The sequence below is a fragment of the Colias croceus genome, chromosome 16 (assembly GCF_905220415.1).
Source record: "Colias croceus chromosome 16, ilColCroc2.1".
Classification (NCBI taxonomy): domain Eukaryota; kingdom Metazoa; phylum Arthropoda; class Insecta; order Lepidoptera; family Pieridae; genus Colias; species Colias croceus.
The window spans coordinates 9,263,562-9,281,033 of NC_059552.1; the positions used below are offsets into that span (position 1 = coordinate 9,263,562).

At 37.3% G+C, this 17,472-nt stretch overlaps 2 protein-coding genes across 2 annotated transcripts; both read right to left on the reverse strand.

The window, feature by feature from the left end:
* Window positions 1–1,522: 1,522 nt before the first annotated feature.
* Window positions 1,523–3,829, reverse strand: LOC123698738 (probable ATP-dependent helicase PF08_0048). The gene has a single exon (XM_045645487.1). The coding sequence runs from the start codon at window positions 3,827–3,829 to the stop codon at window positions 1,523–1,525; it is 2,307 nt and encodes a 768-aa protein (XP_045501443.1).
* Window positions 3,830–4,191: 362 nt separating this feature from the next.
* On the reverse strand, window positions 4,192–17,119 carry LOC123698375 (3'-5' RNA helicase YTHDC2-like). The gene is made up of 12 exons (XM_045644985.1): window positions 16,740–17,119; window positions 15,198–15,424; window positions 14,887–14,988; window positions 14,194–14,340; window positions 13,494–13,641; window positions 12,846–12,993; window positions 10,543–10,724; window positions 9,907–10,010; window positions 9,161–9,302; window positions 6,225–8,503; window positions 5,336–5,463; window positions 4,192–4,361 (listed from the first exon to the last, which is right to left on the reverse strand). Exons 1-12 carry the CDS (start codon window positions 16,951–16,953, stop codon window positions 4,193–4,195), a joined length of 3,990 nt encoding a protein of 1,329 aa, XP_045500941.1. The 5' UTR covers window positions 16,954–17,119; the 3' UTR covers window position 4,192.
* Window positions 17,120–17,472: the final 353 nt, after the last annotated feature.

Consider the following 17,472-nt stretch of genomic DNA (forward strand, 5'->3'; position numbering starts at 1 on the left):
CATTTGTAGTCAATGTCTATGGTATGTATTGGTATGTATATTAGACATTCTTTACAATTACAATATTACTTAAATTATGGTGTAATTATTAAAAGATTTAAGACTATAAAACAGAACACGCTTAGATAAGATTTCTCCTCTTTTTAAAGTATAGTATTGTAATTATCGTTTAAATTAAATACGTCCATTTAAAGTGAGAAGAATCGAATCTAACAGAGACGGTATTATACAAAGATTCAGGTGAAGCTAATAAAAGCGTGTTAAAAATACAAACATGCAACGTTTGGGGCAAAATTCATCTTAAACTTAAAATTATATTTATGGTAAGGAAATTTTAATTTCTATAACAAAAACAATAATATTATAGTTTTAAAAAGCTATAAGCACTTTTAAGGCATATCTCATAAAATCGACCGAATTTTATACATATTATAATAATAAATTTAGAAATTTAAATTCATTATATTATATTTAAGACATTTAGTTAGATAAAAAAACTTTAATAACCATAAACTAAAGAAACACAACTGAAGAAAAATAAGTAAATTTATTTATATTCTAGGAAAGACGTTTACCATAGAATTATTTTTTCTGAAATAATTCTACTATTCAGTTGACACAACACTGAGTATAATCACAATTTAAATAAATTATACTTTTAACACCTAAAAACACCACATATTTTAAGATCGAAGCTATTTTTATTGAAACTTCTACTAAATGCGGAACGAACTAACATTCACTTGGGTATTTCGTTATATTATGAGCACCAACTGTACGCTGGCATCGTTGTACTAATGTATTGTATTTTGATCCCCAGTTACACAAACTTCCATAATATGTAAGTAGTAGTAGTATTAATACTTATAAATTATTGAAGTTATACTTCTTTTGGCGCGATGGAGAAAAATGATGAGAGTAAATTTTTACGATGCGCGCACACACCTATATTTAACAGCATGAAGTTAGTTCTAGGTGGTATGAAATTTGATAACTATGTTCAAGTTTTATATTCTAGTATTTTTTTTCCATACGCCAAAGAAGTATAACTTCTAACGCGTGTACAGACACTCTTTTTTATATTTACTTGTAGCGTTCACTCTTTTAAAAGCGGCCGTACACGGGCAGCTCGAGCAGTTAACTGCTGAGCGACGTACACGGACTGCTCGAGTTGTCGCTACCAACCGCGCAGTTGACGGCTTGAAGCGATCACGACGGCTCGAGCAGTCCGTGTACGGCAGTGAATGAATGTCCATAGTTCAACGAACGGTCGCGGCTTCAAGCCGTCGGTCTCAACTGCTTGAAGCGGTCCGTGTACGGCCGCCCTAAGGTGAATCGTAACAGCCGTTATAAAATTGTAGGTAAAACAATTAAAATCTTCTAATAAAAATGCTATAAATAAACTCACATATAATAATATTAATATTTATTAATAAACTAGTCATTATTAACGAGTTTTACAATATTGCGTCCTTAGAATAATAGTCTTCCATTTTATTTATTTCTTTATGTAGTTAAGAGTTTATTCTTTCTCCGAATTACTTTTGCTGTGTTTATTTTTCTTGCAAGTTTTCCATTTCAACCGTTTTTGGTATTGGTGACGATGTTTATATGCTCGGTTCTTCCTCAGCTTGCGTTTATGTCGCTGGTCATCGTCAGACGAACTGGAATCAGAATTGGGATCTTCTTGTTTTGATTCTTTATCTATAGGGTCTTCTTTTTTAACCTCACTGTCTAAATTCAGACTATATTTTCTGTAAGCTTCAGATTGCCGCGCGTGTCTCTGACTATCTTTTTTATTGTCATTTTTACCGAACTTAATTTGACTTCGTTGAGCTTCCAAATTTTGTTTTTCACACATTTGGGCGTTACTTTTGCTGGCTTGTTGCAAATCGTGTTTCTCTTCTTTAATGTTTTGTTTCTTGCTGTCATGTTTACACGATGCAACTGGATTAGACAAGCTCATAATGTTCCTCTTTTTGGTGGTCCCACTTATCAATTGATCCCTATCATTTTCTGCGCTTTTTTTAGTGATATTATTTAAATCTGAATTTTTAGATTGGTTCTCTTTTACATCTGTCTTCACTTTAATTATCACAGTTTCCATTTCAGTTTCTATTTTCTTATTATTCGTATGTTCATCTTTTTGTGAATCATCGATTTTATCTATATTTACACTTTCACACTTACTCTTTTTAATCATCTGATCATTATTATCTAATATTGGCGCCACGTGAATTTCCTTGAGTTGAAGTATTGTATTATGTCTATGTTTTGTTATTTCAAGAGGGATATAGGGTCTAGTGATATTATATTTTTCTTTTTCTATTTTGCGAATATAAAAATCTTCGTTGTTATTATCTGAGCTATCGATATTTTTTTGAATATGTTTTGAGTCTTTTGAATCACTGTTGTTTTCATTATTAACTTTGGCCATTTCAGCTGCAGGTTGCTCTTCGTTTTCATATTTTTCATTAAATGTGCGTGTATCAACTTTTTTATTTACTGCCCCAGATTCTAACCTCGTTTGTTTTTCTGTACCAAATTCACTGTTAATGATATTGTCGAATAAAAGAGAATAGTTTTTTCTAGCACGCAGTTTAAAAGATCTGGGCGTCAAATTTAGTTTTTTATGGTCAAACATGTCATCATAGTCAGTTTCACATTTATTCATACTTCTTACAGTGTCAGAACAATGTCTCATAGTTATTTTGGATTTAGTCCCGGATTTCTTAATAGTTTTTTGGACAGTAGAAATTCTATCTTTTGTACTGCATGTATCATGTCGCGGTAAATCGACTACTATGAAACTATTTACTTTGTCCTCTCTTTTGGCATGCTGTTTGACCTCGTCCTTTTGAACTTCACATTTTGGCAAATTTTCTTTATTTTCATTAATTCTATCAGTACCAATGATGTCAGGCTCAGCCTGATTTTTATTTTCTAATATATCTGACACTTTAAGATCTCCTTCATCGTGAGCAACACTTAGCGCACTATTCGCTTCAGCTTCTAAATTTTGTTTTACTACTTGATCATTAGGTTCATCTACTTTATTTTCAATAGGACCTGGATGGATTTTTTCAAACATTTTTAATAATTTTTCTCCAATAGACGTAGAATAGTTAAAGAAATTGCTATCCGTATCCATTTTATTGAATTCGTCATTGTTGTTTGGCGATTTATCCGTATCGTTACTGAGTTTAAAATTCTGCAAAAACTGCTCAACCACTGGATAAATATCTTTTTTATAGTCAGTCTTAGAAGTTAAGCCTATTGCGTTTTCATCGGGCGGGCTATCCGGAGGCAACTCTATTATTTTTGCTTTCATAAGCGAATCTTCCTCAATCGAGGATTTTTCAATAAATTTCTGATTAAATATTGTAAGACTTGGCAAAAAACTGTCTTGATATTTATCTTCGCCTACATCCAAAGTGAAATCTAAATTGTCCGATTTTGGTAAGGTCTGTTGAAGGAAATGGCTACTACATTCGAATAAGCTGTAGCAATCGGAAGGGCGTTCAGAAATTGGATATTCGAAAGCGCTCTGATAAATGTTCGGATTATTACTCTGCATCGATAATCTTCTATCGAGTTCGGAGCGATGTAAATTTACAGTAGCAATATCTTTAATATCATCGAATGAGCCGTATTGTTTTCGGTTACTATCATAAAAAGTTGATTGCGAGATTGCTTCTCCGTAATAAATGTCGTTTATATTATTTTTAGTTTTCGATCGACATCGTTCCGTCGCAAACGTTTCGTTTACGTTTTCATTATGTTGACGATCGAAAACAAGCTGATCGTTTGCCCGGCTTTGAAAAGACATTTGTGTAACGGGTAAGTTAGATTGCGTCGCGGCATAAGGAGGCGATTGCACTTGAGTATCACTAAAATATTTATCTGTGGACGGTTTAGTTTTACACGGGTTCGAATAGTAGTGAGCGTACGAAGCGACATCTAGCGGAAATTCCGCATTAACCAGCCCCGTATATTGTTCCGTGAAGTCGAAGTATCCTTGCGCGATGTCCTGCGCGCGAGCAAGTTGAAATTCTACATCTTGCGTTTGAAACTGTGTTCGTTCGAGATCAAAGTATTGTGTTTCGAAGTCTGTATACAGTGAGTGTAATGGGTAATCTAGTGTGAGGTCTGTACACGCTATGTTGAGATCGTGTGTACGGGTGGCTGGTCGTTATTGATCCGCGGGGTGTTTCTGTATGGGGCGGGGTGTGTGTGCGTGTGTGTGTCTGCGGCGCTGGGCCAGTGCCGAGAGGAGAGCTCGGCCCGAGTTCGAGCAGATCTCTGTGCCGTCTCTAGCGCCAGTCACTCGCGCGTTACCGGCTAGCGAGTTGGTAACGTGGCTGGAAAGGAAGGAACAAATACATTTTTCTATTTTGTTGGAAAACAAATAAAGTAGAAGATGATGGTTTTTAAACGTTGATGGTTTGTCATAAACTGGTAGTAATTAGTATATTTTTAATATTTACTAACATTAGCTTATAAATCAAGTACTAACATTAATGGATCTCTGTTATCTAATTGTTTAAATAAATAAACTATATACATAATAATAACAACGAAATAGGGAAGGGACTAGTGATAAAGTAGAATATGATGATGAAACAATAAATATAAATTTAAATAATAAATATGGATAAAATGATATAGCTATAGTGATGATTTTGATTATAATATTGAAGATATTGAAAATGATGATAATTTTAATACTTATTGTTTAGTGGCACTTAATAAATGAAACCCCGCGCCATCTATTGATATAATCAACATCTCAACCAATATGAAACATAATTTCAATGATTACATACATTACATAATTTCAACAACAGCCTTTTTGTGACAAAAAGGTTATTTCCCACTAATATTATAGCTGCAAAAGTAACTATAACATGATATGATTTTAAAAGAGCAACTATGGAGTTTCTTGCCGATTCTTTTCCATAGATACTGCTTTCCGAATCGGTGGTAAATGTAAAAAATATGTACTGACGATTCTAAAGTATATTATTTATACTAAAAGAAGTGTAATTGAATAAATGAATGTTTGAGTTTGAGTATATGTATAGCAGATAGACCGCCTCCTTGGTACAGTGGTTGACGCGTGAGCGTAGAACCGAGGGGTCCTGGGTTCGATTCCCGGTGGAGACGAAGAAAAAAAAATATCTCGGTCTGGTAGGACACAGAAGGCTGATCACCTACTTGTCCCTAAAAAAAAAAAAAAAGAAAAATCGATCAGTGAAACAGATGTATGCATAATGCATCTGCCCCTTACCCCACTACGGGGACATGGGACTTCACTTTTATATGTATAGCATACCGCAGCATGTGGAAGGGCACGTGCGCGTTGTGCGTCCAGTCGAGCGCGGCCCCGTCAGCGAGCGCGGCCGCGCCCGTCACGCGGCTCTCCGCCCCGCACGAGAATATCGCCACCACGCGACTGCCCTCCTGTACACGTCATCATAATATAGCTTAACCGTGTGTCAGAAGTGAAACTTCTTTAACGAGATTCAAAGATTTTTTGTTTTATGGCATTCAAATGCTTAATAAATATAAATTTTAATAGAAAAAATTCGATCGCGAGGCGAGATTCGAACCCGCATCCTTTCACGCCAATCCGGGGCGGATACTTGACCAACTCAGCCACTCGTTGGCGTGAAAGGATGCGGGACCTCGTAATCGGATTTTTTCTATTCTTTATAAATTTATAAGATTCAAAGATACCAAAATCGTCGCCTTACTCCATGACGTGACGGTAATCCCATGAGTCATGCGATGACCGTCACGTCATGGAGTAAAACGTGGGCATGGGCCATGGACCCAACCTTGAATTTTATTCTCAACGCGCCTAAAGAAATTTTCCTTTAAAAACAAAATTAATAATGTATCGGCTGGCTCATACCTTTGAATACCTCCTTAAAACAATATTGAAACAGGTTGGATTTAGATAGGCCCATTACAATGTTGTATATTATAGTGTCACCGATCCTTAATAATTACGCAAATTTGAAACTAAAGTTGAACTAAATCTTTCCATCGAATTGAATTTTCAAAATGAAATATAAAGGAGTCGGTTACATACAAATATACAGGTGAAGCTAATATAAGCGTTTTAATAAAATTGAATCGCCAAATCTGATGCACTTCAAAAAGTTATGACTTTATAATACGAAAAAAATATGAGAAAGCAATAAATCGAAAATTCTCACCTGTTTAGCTCTCTGCATTTTCTTAAGAGTGTTCTGTGTGAAGGGGTAGCTGCCGCTCGCTTGAGCCATGTCCACGGTGTGCAAGTCGTCCGCCTTCACGATAAAATACCGCGTATTGCTCTCCCCGTTCTCTGCGTATTTCTCTATATTCGCTAATAAAGTCTTTCCGTTTGGCGACATTGGACTCTTCGGTCCACTATAGGACTGTGGAGAAAACCCTTGCGGCATTCCATCGTTCCTCCACGGTCTCTGGCCATTTCTGTATCCGTATCCTTGATAAAAACTGTTGGCGAAGTCGTTTTGACTGTTCTGTGGATAGTATTTATTCTCATGACGGTACTGTTCTTCCTCTCTTGTCCGCCAGAGTGGCGAGTCCACTGTTAGGGGTTTCGGTCGTTGTCCAATACCAGCGGGTTGGTTCAGACCAATGTTTTTCTCTTCCGCTCCCAATACGTGAACGACGGTATTGAGAATCTGTTCGTCGAGTGGCGTCATCGCCTTGCCCGGGTTGGACATTCGACGTATAACTAGGGCGCACAATTTTTGTCGCAAATAATAAACGCTTATCGCGTCTGAGGCATCCGCAGTGAACGCTATCCAGTCGTCCAACGTTAACACGGCTGTGTCGGGAGAAGAGTTATTCTCGTCCGCTTCACTGTCTGAATCACTGGATAATCCTGGAGGATTGGCTCGTTGCGTTAATGCTCCAGCTGGCAATCTTAACGGCCCACCGAACAACGCCACTGTTAACGGTGTGACCAAAGTGTTGCACCGGATAAAGCAAAATCGTCCAACGCGTGATATTTCTTCGAACACAACCCAATCTGTAGGCAAGCCTGGCACTGATTTTTTGGAGCCATTCAATCCTCCACCCACATGTAAGGTCGAACTTGGATGAAATGCAACTTTCACTTCCTTTGATGTTCGCAATGAACAAGAATCTCGGTCTACACGAGCTATGGACGGATACAATCCACTGACTAGCACCGCTTTAACGACGTGCCATTTCTCAGAATTCAAATTGACATCTTTTATATCACCGGATCCTCTTGCCTTCACTAAGCATAAGGCTCTTAACTGAGCCAATAACTGGGAACGGTATCCGACGATCATTTCCATTGTTGCACCACAAATAAGATTTTTGGCGCAAAATGCTTTCTCTTTGCCATTAGATCTAGCTATCTGCCACGCCTGGAAAGCTCTCAGCAGAGCCATGTGATCAGAATAACTACCAGCTGCGAATTCTTTCCTCGCCAAGCTGCCTTTCTTCCTATTTTCTGGTTTCATTGATATTTGGAACGGCTCTTTATTTGATAAGCTGCACACTATTGTTAGTATTGGATCTAGACACTTCATGACGCAAGCGTAAAGCAACATTTTGCCTAATTTTGGCTCAACTGTAAGATCCAGTAAATTTTGTCCGATTTCCGTCAAATCTTCCATTGGAGTCAACGCTCCGATAGTCTTGAGCAGAGTAACCGCATTTCTGACGGCCAAGAATGACGGCGGTTCGAGAGCTTTAGATAGGAAATCTGCTATCGGAGTGTTTCCTGGCGCTAAAAGTTTTGTATGAAGACATAGTTCTTGTAATGGAACACGAAGTATTTCTGGCACGGAATTAAGTGGCAGAGAGTTGAAACGTCTTTTGGAACACATGTGGAAGCAATGTCCCGGTTGCGTTCGTCCCGCACGACCGGCTCTCTGTTGGCAACAGGCTCTGGACGTCCAAACGCATTGCAAAGAACAAACTCCACCATTTGACTCATAATACTTCTCTTTAACTTTACACGAATCCACAACGTAGACCACATCATCAATAGTGATAGAAGTTTCAGCTATATTTGTCGATATGATAATTTTTCTAGCATTTGGCAGTGGGTTAAACACTTTCTTCTGATCTAGTGTTTGCATATTACTATGTAATGTGAATATTTGGTACTTCAGTGTGTTCATTTCAGGGCACGCCTGAATCATGTCTCTTAAGCTCACTATATCATCGTATCCAGGAAGGAATATGAGAATGCTGCCTTTAGCCATATTTAAATGTATGTGCTTCACTAAAGCTAACATGAGATCGTGATCTATCAACTCTTCTGAGAACGAGTGATGATAAACATCTAGCAGGAAGTTATCAGCTGCAATGTCCTCTTCTACATTATTTTTTGGCTCTTCGATATGATTAAATGTAGCGAGGACTTTAGCGCATTCCGTGTGACCTCCATCCACGGCGTAATCATACGCAGTTTTACCATTTTTATCTTTTATTGACGGGTCGGCCCCTAAAAACCAAAAATCATGTTATTTAAAATAGAACAAGTTCAGAATGTTTTATGCAAAAACTGAGTAATTACCCAATACAATTTAAAGTAAACGTATTGTAAAAGAGGCCAAATTAACATGTGTGACACCGAAAATATTAACTATTTTTATAGGGAAAATAGCTTACCGCCCGCGGCTTCGCCCGCTTCCTCTAAAACGATTTGAGATTTAAACTATCCTATCTCTCAAGTTGGATCGAACTGCACATGGTGTGCGAATTTATTATAATCGGTTAAGTGGTTTAGGAGTCCATTGAGGACAAACATTGTGACACGAGGTTTATATAAAAATAAATAAATATTTCGGGACAATTTTCACACACGGCATGATCTGATCCCATACTTAGCTTTCGCTTGTGTTATGGAAACCAGATGGCTGATAAACATACATATATAATTTTAAATAAATACTTATATAGATAATTAACACCCAGACAGCGCAAACATCTATGTTCATCACACAAATATTTGCCCCGGGTGGGGATCGAACCCACGACCTCTGGCTTGGAAGGCAGGGCCACTACCAACCAAGCCAACCGGCCAGTCGATTAAGATTTATTATATTACATAAATATTAAGATTTATTTTATAAAATAAATGAACACAGGAGCTACGAACCAATGCGCAGTATCTGCTGAGCCGTGTGCGTCAGTCCCCTGGCGGCGGCCGCGTGCAGGGCGGTGCGGCCGCACGCCGAGTGCTGCGCGTCCGCACACACGCCCTCCGACAGGAACATGTACAGCACCTGGCTGAACGAGTCCTGCGCACACACACACACTATACATTACACCGAGCGTCCGCACACACGCCCTCCGACAGGAACATGTACAGCACCTGGCTGAACGAGTCCTGCGCACACACACACACTATACATTACACCGAGCGTCCGCACACACGCCCTCCGACAGGAACATGTACAGCACCTGGCTGAACGAGTCCTGCGCACACACACACACTATACATTACACCGAGCGTCCGCACACACGCCCTCCGACAGGAACATGTACAGCACCTGGCTGAACGAGTCCTGCGCACACGCACACACTATACATTACACCGAGCGTCCGCACACGCCCTCCGACAGGAACATGTACAGCACCTGGCTGAACGAGTCCTGCGCACACGCACACACTATACATTACACCGAGCGTCCGCACACACGCCCTCCGACAGGAACATGTACAGCACCTGGCTGTACGAGTCCTGCGCACACGCACACACTATACATTACCCTCAGTTACATCGCAAGTTTACGAAAACCTTGTTTACAAAAGCTCAGTTACAACGTAAGTTTACAAAAGTTTAGTTTACAAAAGCTCAGTTACTTCGCCATTAATTAAGAAAAAGAAGGAGATATCACTCACCAAACTACCCTCATTGAAGCACTCGTCCAAGAATTCGTCCATGTCCGCCTGCATAGCGGGGTCTAGACTATCTTTTTCTTCTACTATTTCTGCTTGTTTCTGCCCTGTTATTATGTTTTTTTAATTAGTTTTTATTTATCGTAAGATACCCGTTATAAGATTCAATTTATCGGTCTATTCAGCTAGCATATTTTGCAAGAATTTGAAACAATATTGGTTTTCTACATTCAGCACGTAATATTCAATGCCATGGGTAAATAAAACTCATCAACTTTATTAAAGTCATTGCATTTAAATTTTAATAATATATCCGAATTAAGGTTTCTGCATTAAATATTTGACAAGACGAACGTGTGAAAATATGCACAAATGCTGCTTAAATATTTTCTTGTGTGTGACCTAAGCTTTTTAAATCAATTCTCAATTCAGAAACCGGCGTTTAATTCTGAAGAAAATGAAAATATTATGAAAAACTAATGGTCCGCCCTGGCTTCGCCCGTGGTACATATTTACGTTTTCTCTACATAAGAACCATCCTCGTACTTCAAGGAATATAATAAAAAAACAATTATCAAAATCGGTTCACACATTCACGCGTGATGCCGTGACCAAGGAAATTTTATTTTTATGACTCACCTTCAAGCTGCGACTGCGAACAATAACCGTGGCCCGGCTTGATACTAGCTTTCAACTCGCGTTCAACCTTCGCCATTTTCTTATTACTATACTTCGTCAACTTAAGCACATCCTCTAAATAATAGCGCTGTACATCGTGCAGTCGGCCCGGAATCGTGATCACGGGACAACTGTTGAAGTATCTGCAATTTTGTTTTTATATGAGTAACTAGCTTTCCACCTGCGGCTTCGCCCGCGTTTTCAAAGAAAAACCCGCATAGTTCCCGTTCCCGTGGGATTTCCGGGATAAAACCTAGCCTATATTACTCGTGGATATAAATGTAGCTTTCGAATGGTGAAAGAATTTTTAAAATCAGTCCAGTAGTTAATGAGCCTATTCATTACAATCAAACAAACAAACAAAGTTTTCCTCTTTATAATATTAGTGTAGATAAAGGAGAATGGCGAAACTGGGCCTAACTGTTACAGAAATCATAATATATTTAAAATTCATTATGTTATTTTTAGTAATTCTTGGTAAAATATTTACTTCTGATTCTATGGGAAAACAAATCTTTAAAAAAAAAGATAATGTGTTCACAACCGGCATTGTTATTTAGATTTCTATGACTACCGGTCTTATCAAGCAGAGATTGTCAGTGTTGTCAGGAGTAAAAAAGTCGAATATATCGATTAATACGAATGAATGTCTATATTTTATTTTTAATTTTATTGAATTCAAATGCTTTATAAATCAGAAGCAAAACTTAACTTATTTTTAACACATATCTTAATTTATTTAGATCATTCTATAAAATAAAAACATGTTTTACTTAATCAATAATAATTATAACATTTTTATTTAGGTAGCTGGCCATTAATAAAATGTCAAATTATTAATCATAATTGTGTCAGTGATGAGTGATTTGTTTATGTTTGTTGTTTGACATTTGAGTGAAGTTTTAGGCCCTTCTCCCATTACGATACGCATAGGCGATTCAAGTATCCTGCAAGTCTCGGAGACTAGTCGCCGCGGAGTATCTCACATACATTTTTATGTAGGCTCGCACACTACGCTACTGGTATCCTACACGTCCGCGACTAGTATAGCACTACTCACCGTGTCGGTCGCTTTTGCATCGCGTCTCGACTCTCGTGCGTATCTCTTCGTTAGAAAGATAAAAATATCTAATCATCATGTTGTAGTTCGCGTTCGGCTACAAAAACTCTACAATTTATGTTTCTTTCAATATATGGATGAATCCAGTACTTCTTACTCTTACGTTGGCGTCTTTTATTTCTATAAAAAAGAAAAACTGCAAGAGCTTCTTCGTCACTGGAATTGCTGATTGCTCGACATAACGACGTAACTGTTGTTGCAATAAATAAATGAATTATTATTATTATAATGTCGGTCCACAAAAACGAGGCACAATAATGATGAATTTAGTCATTTTTCAGTCGCATAATATGCGAGCATCGGGTAGCCAGCAAATATCTAAGTATAGTATTCCACGCGAGTATCGTATTCTAGAAGTATCGTACCTAATGGCAGAAGGGCCTTAGTAACGTTATATTCAAAATTGATCTTAATCAATGTCCCAATATCTCTGCTATCCCATAGAAAAGATCTATAATTATTATATTCATAGAGTCTGTATATTTTTATCTATTTAATCACCCATAAATCATCAGTGTAACGATCAGGCCCAGAGTCCTATGGGAGTTTGCCATTCTCCTTTTCGTAGTTTTAATGTATGTTAATGTATGTCTTTTCCCTCTCAAACTCAAACATTTATTTATTCAATAAGACTTCTTATAAAAGCACTTTTGAATCGTCATAACATTTTTTTTAACATTTGCCAATGATTCGGAAAGCAATAATATCTACGGAGAAGAACCGGCAAGAAATTCCATAGTTGCTCTTTTAAAATCACGTCAATATTACAATTTAATTTTACATCTCTTCTCAGAATCCCTTTAATAGATGAGAACTATTTATATTGTATGAGATTAATCTGAAATTTTAAGTAGAATGTTGCCAGTATCTTTTTTCAATCACGCCTTTTAAACACAATCAATTACTTACATCGTGAGTATTTCGAAATCAATTTATAAAGAGAAAAACATAAAAAAATTCAGAGAACACAAAGCGAACAATTAAAACTACAATTCTCAAGCCGATGAAAATCTGAACAATTCTGAATCTATAGCTAAATAACCCTTTTTTTTCTATTCTTTATAAATTTATATTTATAAAGCATTTGAATGCCATAAAAACCAAAAAAATATAAATTAAATAACTCTTTTTACCCTCTACATACCTTGAAAATATCTGCGTATCCATGGTAGCGGACATGAGTATAACTTTCAGATCCTTGATCCGAGCGAGTGCATCACGCAACGCTATGAGCAAAAAGTCGCTGAACTTGTCGCGTTCGTGCACTTCGTCCACGAACACGTGTGTTACACCTAGGTAGGGGAAATGTCATTATTTTATACATACATATAAGACAACTAGCTTCCGCCCACGACTTTGTACGTGCATCCCCGTTTTTTCCCTGTTCCCGCAAGAATTTCGGGAAATCCTTTCTAACGGGGACGCCTACGTTATGACATCTACTTACCTGCATGCCAAATTTCAGCCCGATACGTCCAGTGGTTTGGGCTGTGCGTTGATAGATCACTATATCAGTCACCTTTCAGTTTTATATAAGACAAAATACTATAGGGGCTGTTTTGATATTTATTGTGACAGTAAAAAGAACTAGTAAAGAAGTAGCTTGCAAGTCTATATCCGCCTCGAGGGCACCATATGAAGAAACTAATTAAGAAGAATAATGTGTGGCGTGGTGTTTTGTTGTGTAGTGTAGTGTTTAGTGTGGTGTAGTGTAGTGTCGTGTAGTATCGTGTCATTAGTATAGTGTAGTGAAGAGTAGTATAGTGTTGTGTAGTGTAGTATGGTGTCTCACCAGTAAGCGCATCGTCGCCAGCCATGAGTGTTCGTAGAAGCACGCCGTTAGTGCAGTAGTGCAGTACTGTGCGCGGGCTCACGCGAGACTCTAGTCTTATTTGATAGCCGACGGATTGGCCTATCTTCTCCATACGCTCGTATGCTACCTGTATTTATTGTTTTTTTATATGGCGAGTTATGAATAGACAGATATTAAAATAATAGATTTTAAATTTTTCTTAAATAAACACACACAAAATAACTTTATAGTAAACTAGCGGTCCGCCCCGGTTTCGCCCGTGGTACACGTTTACGTTTTCTCTCCATATGACCCATCCTCGTACTTCAAGGAATATTATAAAAAAAAATTGACGAAATCGGTTCCGCCGTTCTCGAGTTTTGTGCTTACCAACGCATTCAGCGATTCATTTTTATTGTACAGATTTTAATATGAAAATTACAGAAGCTGGTTCGTTTAAGAACACCATGCATAACCCGCCAATATGAAACACTAGCTGCGCCCCCGGTTTCACACGCGTGGCTCCAGCCTTTGATCCTGTTACGTGATGTTATATAGCCTATAGGCTATAGCCTTCCTTGATAAATAGGCTATCTAGCACCGAAAAAATTTTACAAATCGGACCAGTAGTTCCTAAGATTAGCGCGTTCAAACAAACAAACAAAAAATACTTCAGTTTTATAATATCAGTATAGATTACCCTCTCGGCGACAGAAACGGCCGATATCCGTCTCGGCTGTGTGCAGTATATCCGCACGGGCTGCTTGTGCTCCTGACAGTGTTCGAGCACGAGTTGTGGTAACTGCGTAGTTTTGCCGCACCCTGTAGCGCCGGCCACTATGATCACCTAAAGCCATAGTGGTCATTTTTTATTGTATGTTAATAGATCATTTTTTTTTATTTGGACAGTTTTTATGAATTACAATTATTGTAGTTATTAAAATTAAAATTTAAGTTAGTAGTAAAATAGTGTTATTTATCAGATTTAAAATTAAAAGTAACTAACTTTTAGCATATATTATAGATAAACAATTGACTGCCTGTGACTTGGTACAGTGGTTGACGCGTGAGCGTAGAACCAAGGGGTCCTGGGATCGATTCCCGGCGGAGACAAATAAAAATAAAAAAAATGTCTCGGTCTGGTAGGACACAGAAGGCTGATCACCTACTTGTCCCTAAAGAAAATCGATCAGTGAAACAGATGTATGCATAATGCATCTGTCCCTTACCCCACTACGGGGACACAGGACTTCACACATAGATAAACTGCTAAACATGGAAATGTAAAGAGAAACAAAATAAAGTGTCTGAAATAAGTAGATGTGATAGCATTAAGTGCATTGATATATCTATATAAAGTACTATAATATTAAAGAAGATAAAGGCGACAAACCTGGTTAGAATTGATAGCGTTCATTAATTCATGTCGCTGCTCATACACTGGTAACTTCTCTCTGAATTTGATTAATTCTGGGTTGTATGAAGTGTTTGGAATCTGAAAGACATTTATAATTTGTAAACCACTTTTTTGATTCAGTGGTATGCTTACCAGGTAAGAAAGAACTACTAATCAACTAGATATATGAGCAAGTCAAACGCAAAGAAAAATTATGTTTGAATTTATAATTACAAGACCAAAGTATACATTATGAATAGTACACTTTAAAAAATACTTGTATAAAAATCACACATCTCACAGCTTACCTGGGCCACCCCATTGTTCAACTGTCCCATACTCTTATGGGCCAATTGTGGGCTCCTTTCTTTCTCCGGACAACAGCTAAGGTCCTCCTTCTCTTTACTAGTTATGGGAAATGCGTTGAACAGTTCCGTAATTGTGCATCGCATGTTTGAGTCGAGTATAAGTTTTGCGTCATTTTGGATTATTGTCGATCCAATCCTTTTGTAGATCGTCATGTATCGGTTTACACCTGAAATGATTATAGAATGGGTATATTCAACAAGCCTAACCAGCCAAATATGTGCAGCCAAACATATTTGGCTTTCTGATCAGGAATACAGACGCAGCAGGCTTTAATCTAATATATATTATAAAGGCGAAAGTTTGTAAGTATGGATGTATGGATGTTTGTTACTCTTTCACGTAAAAACTACTGAACCGATTACAATGAAATTTAGCACACATATAGAGGGTAACTTCGATTAATACATAGGATAGTTTTTATCCTGGAAATTCCACGGGAACGGGAACTATGCGGGTTTTCCTTTGCAAACGCGGGCGAAGCCACTGGCGGAAATCTAGTGGATCCATATAAAGATAATATTCAAAATCCACATGATTTGATTACAGGTGTGATCTACCCACATGATTACATTTAAAAAGTATCTTTTTGATACATGCTAATCTCAAGAATATTGGATTAAATTAAAAAATATTGTAATAACTCAGCCCCCGAAATCACATACACAATAGAAAATCTATTGTGTCGTGGTCCGATCGGGCCGCTCGGAATGGGTTAATAATCAGTACATTTAACATTCTAATACAATATCAAACATGTCATTTAATACAATCAATAGCAACAGGACATGAAATTAATCAAAGCAATTTTATGTATAAAATTTTATAATTATGAGTTAGAGAACAACTTAATGTAATCAATGGTCATGTAGATAAATATTAAGGCACAGCTACTTATAACAAAATACAAGAAATTTGCTCCCTAATCATACTGAGGAACAAATACAATGTAAAAGTTGTTCGCTAGTATTGCTAGGTAGAAGACATTTTTTCGCACGGCTTAATATATTTTCATTTATAGATTGACAAACTTGTGACAAACTAAAGAACAGAAATTTTGTTGGTATAAGTCGCGTCAAGTAAAAAGAACGCTGACGGTTAAACTGCGCATTGGCGATTTATTGGTCTATTTGGTGTTATGAGGTGATATAAGAATAACAAATAGGTAGTTGTGAAGCCACGATTCGCGAGCCTAGTTCAAAAATAAAATAATCGGCACATAGCTTCTGTGCAAAACTCGATCCATGCGCAAACACACCCCATCACTTTCATCCAGCGTTCTTTTTACGTGACGCGTACTGTATTTGTGTATGTATATTATTCAATTATTATTAACTGAGAATCAAAATAAAACAAAAACATACACAAGTTTACATAATAACAAACAAGTTTTATGAAATAATTTGCACTAAAAGACAGCAGCTGTAACTTGTAAACTGCTTGTAATCAATAAAAAAGAACAAAGTACTCAAATATTAATTTACCTTTCCCGCGCGACTTTGACTTCAGCCCCAATTTGTACACAGTCCTATGCATGAAAGCCCGTTCTTGTGCAGATAAAAACGAGGGCAAATCGAGTTCCGTCTCATTTTCGTCACTGAGAAACTTATCCAGCTGTATCTTCAAAGCTATGCTGACGGATTCAGCAATTGGAAAAACCTTACTCCCTTTATTACGCTTACCCCTTTTAGAATTCATTTTTATTTTAACTTAGGCTAAAATAATAACAACAAAACATTTGAAGAAAAAAATAAATAAGTTAAACAAATACTAAATTGTTTTTTATGAAAGTACAGGCATTAAAACTGTTAAAAACAGAAAACAGAAATTGGAAAATTTTGTTTCTATTTCTATTTTTTGACAAAATGCAACAGACATCTAACGTCACACAAAGTGAGAGTTACCAGTTGCCACTCGTATTTATAAAAAAAAAATTTCATATACGTTAAAAATGACATTCATGACTTTTTTTTTCCATATATTCTTCAATGATCTGTGTCTGTGTTCAATGATTCATAGAAAAATAGGTAACACAGAACCTTTCGTACGTAAAGTCTGCATTATTCATAGAGAAATAATGCAGACTTTACGTACGAAAATTTTAATTGGAACGCACCGGTCGCGGTGACGCAATAAATTTTGGTTTCGCGCGATAAATTTCGTAGTCAAAACTATGATACGAGTACTAATTCTATGACGGGCGCGACAGCAGCTGGA